Source organism: Chroicocephalus ridibundus, chromosome Z (genome assembly GCF_963924245.1).
Source record: "Chroicocephalus ridibundus chromosome Z, bChrRid1.1, whole genome shotgun sequence".
Classification (NCBI taxonomy): Eukaryota; Metazoa; Chordata; class Aves; order Charadriiformes; family Laridae; genus Chroicocephalus; species Chroicocephalus ridibundus.
In genome coordinates this window covers 69,877,275-69,884,883 of record NC_086316.1, presented here as the reverse complement: position 1 = coordinate 69,884,883, position 7,609 = coordinate 69,877,275, and the positions used below count along the sequence as shown (strand labels likewise).

The 7,609-nt window shown below is 45.0% G+C and overlaps 1 protein-coding gene across 1 annotated transcript; it reads left to right on the top strand.

The window, feature by feature from the left end:
- Positions 1-854: 854 nt before the first annotated feature.
- MRPS30 (mitochondrial ribosomal protein S30) lies at positions 855-5,723 on the top strand. Its single transcript, XM_063320929.1, has 5 exons — positions 855-1,588; positions 1,830-1,975; positions 3,018-3,120; positions 3,638-3,814; positions 5,254-5,723. Exons 1-5 carry the CDS (start codon positions 904-906, stop codon positions 5,520-5,522), a joined length of 1,380 nt encoding a protein of 459 aa, XP_063176999.1. The 5' UTR covers positions 855-903; the 3' UTR covers positions 5,523-5,723.
- The last annotated feature ends 1,886 nt before the right edge of the window (positions 5,724-7,609 follow it).

Below are 7,609 nucleotides of genomic sequence, written 5' to 3'. Positions count from 1 at the left end.
CAGATCCTATTTTAGCAGAATTGAATTCCTTTATTACAGCCAGCTTTCGCAGCTTCAAACACGCTGTTATTTCAGTTTACACTCAGTGCTGTGGGTACACACTACCATGTGAAAACCGGTCTTTACTACAGTACAAGTGAACTGGTCAGCCTGGGACTTGCGCCTGGGATTTGACGGATGCAGAGGCAACCAGGCCCGGTACACTCCTCATGCTCTGGGCTGAGTCACGCACACATAAGCTTCCAGATTTTGTCAATAAATTATATTTCTGCAACAGTTCTTGTTTGTACAAAATCCTTTGTCCCTATAAAGAAAAGGGTTCTGTACAGGTTGCGTATGAGTTCTGGGCAGTTCTTAGCACAAAAACGGGTTCACTCTACTTATTCACTTATTTTAGAGAGAATTTATCCCTGTCATTTAGATTGAGCAGCTGATCTTTCAAACCGGGATGGGGGTGTAACTATCTCCTGAAGACGAGCATGTAGAAAATCGGTCCAAAAACGCTGTCTTCTCGCATAAGAGCAGGTGAAGGCTCCTTCCCTCCTCAGCACAACCGCCCCGTCTAACACCGCGCTCCCCTCTAAAACCTGGGCAGGCCACGCCCAGAGGAGCCCGCGCGAGACCTGACACTTCCGGCCGCCTCCCGCGGTGCATCCTGGGAGTTGTAGTTCCCGTCCCCGCACAGGCAAGTGCGCTATTGCGCATGCGTAGAGACTGCGCCGCGCTGCGCACGGGAGACCCAGCAACGCACCTCCCAAAAGGCCCCGCCCCTTTCTGTCCCGGCAGCCCTCTCTCGGGGAAGCTTGCCGATTGGTAGGTGGCTCGTTCACGTGGTTCCCAGCAGCCAATAGAGTTTTCCGGTTTGCTGAACGCTGTCCTTCCGCTATCTGGCGGCTCTGCGAAATGGCGGCGTCCCGGGGCCGGCGGCTGCTGTGGCACGGCCGGCGCTGGTTCTCGCAGACGGAGTCCGCTGCTCCCCCCCCGCCGCCGCCGCCGTCCGACTCCCTCTACCCGCCCATCGTGGCGTCCGCCACGGCGAAGAGCAAAGCGGCCAAGCGGCGGCGCCTGGAGCACTTCAACCAGCAGGTGCACGCGGCGCCCTCCATCGAGGAGAAGCTGCGGCTCTACGGGAAGCTGCAGCGGCCCAAGTACATGGTCTACCCGCAGACTTTCGCCCTCAACGCCGACCGCTGGTACCGGAGCTTCACCAAGACCGTCTTCGTGCCGGGGCTGCCCCCGAGACCAGCGCCGGCAGCTGCGAGAGCCCCGGCAGCGGTGGCGCCGGAGGCCGCGAAAGCCCCGGAGGGCGCGGCACCTCAGGCCGCCAAGGCCCCGGAGCCGGCAACGGCGGCACCAGGGGCTGCGAAAACCCCGGAGGTCGCGGGAGCGGCGCCGTATCTGGACGTGGGCCAGCTGCGCTCCCTCGCCTGCGACGCCCTCCTGCAGGAGAGCTTCTACCAGAACAAGAAGCGGCCGTTCCTCTACCGCGATCAGGATCACACGCCCGGCCCGTTCCTCACGCAGCTCGTCTCCACCCTGGCCGCTTTCCTGTGCGGTCGCAACCCGCTGCTGGCTGCCTCCTCCCTTGGTGCGGAACGGGAGTGGGAGACGGAAGTGGGAGCCCATGGGCGGTGGGGCTGGTCTGTGGACCCTGCAGGAGAGTCCCTGGTGTAACCTGAGTTGTTCAGACCGTCACTAGTAATTCATCTCCGCTGTCTGACATGGCTTTTGATTTTTCTTTCTTAGTGCAGCTACAGAGCAGGAGTTGTGAGGGTTTTAAATGCATAGGGGTGATCTCTGTTTCTCTCTATCTTTCTGTTCTGTTTCAGATCTAAAACCTGAAGTTAACTATTACTGGCATCATGGTGAGGAGGTTGTTGTTCATGGACATCGAAAGGGTAGAGTCGATCCTGTGCGATTTCAGATAGATGATAACCCGCACCTCCAGATCCGTGTACCAAAGCAACTTCCAGAGGTGTGGATATTTTCAACAGCAAGTTAATCACATGTATTTTCACTTATGTTTCTCACAGCCACTGAAACCATGCTGTAAATAGTATGTGGCATGTAGCACATTTGTGCATCTTTCAAGTCTTAATACCTTTACTACCTTGTAGTGGTAAATGATTTGTAGATCTTGAGGCAGTCTTCTGAACTTCAGGTTGGTCATCTTTGTGTTTTAGATAAAATGCATGTTGTTACATTGAAATAAATGGACGTTTTAACTTATTTTATGCTTGTAAGTGGAGGCAAGAAAAAAAAGTGGTGTGGAATGCTCTCTCCTCAGTGGAGGACGATAAGATGAGAGAAATGGAGAAGAAAAGAATGGAGTATCAGAGAGCATGTATAATCTGAATGTGAGCTCTGTTACCTCTCAGTACTGCTTAACAGCAGTGCTCAGTTTTCTGTAAGCTGATTCAATATTCTAATCTTCTTCTTGTAGGTTTATAAAATGTGTAGCCTGTTAGGGTGTTTGTTGCCCAGTTTGCACCACAAACAGAAAGCAGTGCACCACTTTCTGTAAATGCTGAACATTTCTTGCTAACTTAGTTGTATAATTTGCTCAGGTTAGTACTATCAGATATTACAAACCTTGGCATTTTGGAAGAACTGTAAGGGCAATTAAAAACTTTACATAGTGCAAAACATTGAATACTTGTAAACTCTGCTGGTTCAAGTTAGCTTATTGACTGCTGCTAGAAGTGTTTTTGCACATTTTCTACAGAAGCAGATTCTGGTTTTGAAGATAGTCGCAATTTGCGGCTTTGTTAGCACCTTTTGACATAATGTTTTTTGTATATTGCAGAAAGTTCGGACATCAATATAAGATGCATGTACTAGCACTCATCATGAGACAAGACGTTCTGTTGCAAAATCTGAATTTCAGTTAAAGTTATATACACGGTGTATGTAAGCAAAACTTGCACCTTCTGCTGTCTGACCAGAAAGTGGCATACTATGTGAGGTCTGATGTCAGAAATGTGACTTTCATGATGGCTTTTCTTTCTTCTTTCAAGTTTGTACCGCTGGAGTCAGATCTTGGAGATGTTCCCGTTATTGATCACAAACCATCCAAACTGCCATTGTTCAAAAAGCAGTATGAAAACAAGGTATATATAGGTAAGAGTTTCTTGTTATGAAATGTTAACTACTTTTTTGCTTTAAAAACCCCCACAACCCCTAAAGAAACAGTGCTCCCCTGACCTTTCTCCTCCCATCAACAGAAAAAAAAGATTTGTAAATTTCTATCTATAACTATACTATATAAATAGTATTTAAATCTCTGAGATTCCATGTTAGTTAGACAGTGTGGAGTAGCATCCATCCTCCTGTGCATATGGTACTCTCTCCAGATTTGCTTGCAGGAGTTGGGTTGAACAGAACGTTCGCAGGAAACTGGTGTTGAATTTTGATGTATCTCCTCAGAGACAGTTTAGTATGTGAACTCTTGCCTTTTGGAATTGGGCAAGCCCTCCAGTCTCATCCAGAAATGGAGGTATCTCAACATTAATACAGATCTACAGTATTTTAACCTTGTGTTGTTTGGAGTCTGATAGTAAAGATGTGTTTGTATGCATAGTAAGGAGCGTTCTTGTCACTGACTTTTAATTTTTTTTGTTTGGGGGGTGGAACACAGGATCAAAAGTGGCAGACCCATGCTGTTATGGACATACCCAGTTTCATCTTATTCCTGATAAACTAAAACGGGAAAGGTTTGTCAGAGCAAATCTTGAGGATCAGATTGAAGTTGTTTATCGAGCTAATGGTATTGCAAGTCTCTTTGCCTGGACAGCAGCACAAGCAATGTATCAAGGTGAGACAATCAACTTGATAAAATCTTACTGGTGATGAATGCCTACTATAAAGTTCTCTAACCTTTTCTTGCCACCACCTTTTTCTCATGCTTTTTCTTTTGAAGACCATGCTTTAAGTAGGTCTTTGAATAGTTAATTGAACCAATGAATGAAGCAAACCTTACACAAAGGAGTTAGTTGAGACTTCGTCTTTGAGTACTTCGACCCAGGGAGAATTAAGTACACAGAAAAATATTTTTTCATATATAACACTAAGTCGGTGCAGAAATCTCAATCCTGTATTCACGTGTTCATTCCACATTTGTTACAGGGAAAGGTGTTAGATATCAAGCAGTTTATTTATTTACTTTTTTTTCCTGAAACAGCTATGTTGCTTAGGCCCTTGTTTCAGAAATGTCAATTCTATGGAACTACAGATTATGAAAGAAAAATGTCAGCAGCCTTACTTCAGGATTTTGTGCCTGTGTTTGTCTGAAAATCTGGGAAGACCTGGATGGATAGACCAGATCAGTCTTTTGCTCATTCATGTAAATGCAATTGTTATCTAGTGTTGCTGGGAGATACCTGTTGGTTTGTAGTTTCACTTGTGAAACAAGACAGAAGAAAAATCCTTTGACTATGATGTATATTGCTGGCTCTGCATCAAATTTCTTATTTAATGATATGTTAGAAAGCTTTACTTTTTTTTGTGGACATGAAACATTGAAGCAAAGTAAGTCTTGGCTTCAAAGCTGGTTACAGTTGTAAACATGTTATGAGATAGAAGAACAGCATGATTCAAATCAATGAAGTTTTTTCTTTGGTCTGTAACAGTTTCTAGTGATGTTCATTGCACATGATAGCAAGTATCTTTTAAGAATATTACTGTGTGTGCTAGCACGCATGCATAAATATGTAAAGAAAATATTTCAGAAAGGCTATTAATGCTCAACGGGGGTTGTTTGCAGCATTCATACTTACTGACATAGTGCTCTTGGTGTTGTCTGGCTGGTTGCTATAGTCAGTTATGCTCATCCATACGTAAGCATGCTTCTGTTATAAAACAAATGTTCACTGCTGTGAGAAGTGTGGAATAGTCGAAAGACATTTCCCCTCAGATCACTTGTAGTACTTGTATACATTAATAAGTTCAGAAATTTTGAGAAGTCACTTTGGCTGATCACTGTGGGGTTTTTATCAGTCAACAATAGGGAACACTGTACAAAATGCAAATATGCCTCTGTGTCCTTGATCTTGGAAGTACCCTTAATTGGTGGTTGCATTTTAGTTAGTCTGTATGAAGAATGCTTGTGCTGCTAAAGCAGACAGGACTTTTTCCCTTAATATGTGGCTGTTGCAATTCACAGTATTTTTCTGTATTTCAGGATCAGGGTTTAGATTTCTGTGCTGATATGAATTTTAAGTCCTGTATAACCAGTTTTGTTTCTCTATTTTGTAGGATTCTGGAGTGAAGCAGATGTGACCCGTCCTTTTGTATCGCAGGCAGTAGTGACTGATGGAAAATACTTCGCTTTCTTTTGTTACCAGCTAAATACTTTAGCATTAACTGCAGAAACTATCCAAAATAACCCTCGGAAGAATATCTGTTGGGGTACAGACAGTAAGCCGTTGTATGATGTTGTGGAAGATGGTAGTGTGAAAGGCTTTAATGATGAAGTTTTGCTTCAGTTGGTTCGTTTTCTGTTAAACAGGCCAAAAGAGTTGTAAATCATTAAGTAATAAAGTATTCCTGTTTATGTGCCTGAACTTCATTGTAACTCCACAAAGTATGGGCTAAAATATGCCTTGTTTTAGTCAAGTATTTGTCTAGCAAACACTATATACACATTTTATGATATTTGGGCCTTATTTCTTTATTTTAAATGTATGATACTGTACACTGAAAAATAAATCTCTAGAATACCTTAATGTCTCTTGTATATTTACTGTTAGAAGTGTATTGCAGTAATTCAAAGTCATGTAAATACTTTATTTTAGCAGATCCGTAGCTCTATATTGAACTGTTACAGCAAAGTATGAATTCATATGACCATCTGATTATGTCACTAGGTAGCTACTGTCTTGTTATTCAGGACCAGTGAAAACTTTCTTATTTTGTGCCTCAAAAGAAATTAGTTGCCTTAAATGCTTACTCATTCTAAAGAGAAAGTGATCTCAGAATAAGAAGTGTTACTTGAAAGTGAATGGTTGGCAATTCAGTTACATAGCAAGGGAAATTTTTAGACATTTATTAAGCAGTAGTATAAAGATGACGAAACTTGCTTGCAAAGGTGATTATCAACATGCATACTCATTATTAAGCTGTCACTTCAGGAACCACAGAGAGAACTCTCGAATGTGTTTAGTCTACTGTTTTCACTTTAGTTTGGGGCCGTCATTTCAGCTGTAGGCATCCTGATGTTTTCATTGCTCATATTTGGATGTTTTTAGTAGACCACAGCTGAGCCCAGACTGTGACTAGGATCTCTGAGGGATAAGATAAAAGATTTAGGGACCGTTTAGGAATATTTACTTATCAAAAAAGTATATCTGGTTTTGAGGTAATTAAACAGAGCACAGAGGGAGCAACCAGAGCTCGTGTGTGTACCGGCTGGGCCCAGTGCCTCTACTGGTGTACGTGGTAAGGTCAGTCGCTCCTGGGGACGCAGCTGTGGTTGCTACCAGATTGAAGGCTGTGTTTAGGAAAGCTGTGGGCACCCGGACCGAGGCCCCACGCAAACATATGGGCGTGCAGGCCTCTGGGTGCAGAGAGTGCCGGAGCCTGGCGCTGGCAATGGAGGGTAGCGGAGACAACACCTGTATAAGATGTGAACAGGTGAATGATCTGCTCAACCTGGTGGCCCAGCTGAAGGATGAAGTGGAGAGGCTGAGGAGCATCAGGGAGTGTGAAAGAGAAATTGACTGGTGGGCCCACTCCCTGAGAGTAGGGGAACAGGTTGAGGCCCCGTGTAAATCAGAGGACCCTCTCCCCTCTTCTCACCAAGCAACAGGAGAGGATCTCAGAGAAAAGGGGGAATGGAAACAGGTCCCTGCTCGAGGAAGCAGGCGCGTCCCCTCCCAACCTCTCTCAGCTTCCCAGTTACCCCTGCAGAACAGGTATGGAGTCCTGCAGGAGGAACTGGCCGATGGAGAGGAGGATGGCACACCAAGACTAGAGAAGACAGAAAGTACACGTCACAGCAGACCCAACTTCACTACTAGCTCCAAAAGGAAAAGGAGAAAGGTCATAGTTGTGGGTGACTCTCTGCTGAGGGGGGCAGAGGGACCAATATGCCGCCCTGACCCGCTACACAGGGAAGTCTGTTGCCTCCCTGGGGCACGGGTCAGGGATGTGATGAACAAACTCCCAGACCTGGTAAACCCCACTACCCCCTGTTAGTATTTCAGGTGGGTAGTGATGAAATGGGTAGGAGGAGGCCGAAATCAATTAAAAGAGATTTTAGAGCCTTAGGGCAGCAGCTCAAGGGGTCAGGAACACAAGTTGTCTTCTCTTCTATCCCACCAGTGGCAACTGTGAATAAAGAAATTGATAGGAAGAGGCAACAGATCAACTTGTGGCTCTGGGACTGGTGTTACAGGCAGGGCTTTGGGTTTTTCGAACATTGGTGGCTATATGAGACACCTGTCATGCCATTGTCGGGTGGGACACAGCTGTCCCAGAGCGGGAAAAGAATTTTGGGGCAGGAGTTTTCAGGGCTCATTGACCGGTCTTTAAACTAGATATGAGGGGGGAAGGGGAGATAACTGGGCCTGTCAAGATTAAACCTGAGGAAAGCATGCCACGGTTTGAAGGA

Bases quoted from the DNA above. Each gene is read 5' to 3' on its own strand.
- MRPS30 (XM_063320929.1), top strand. From the start codon at position 904: ATGGCGGCGTCCCGGGGCCGGCGGCTGCTGTGGCACGGCCGGCGCTGG. The intron at 1,976-3,017 runs GTGTGGATATTT...TCTTCTTTCAAG, and splicing joins TACCAAAGCAACTTCCAGAG to TTTGTACCGCTGGAGTCAGA. The intron at 3,121-3,637 runs GTAAGAGTTTCT...GGTGGAACACAG, and splicing joins TGAAAACAAGGTATATATAG to GATCAAAAGTGGCAGACCCA.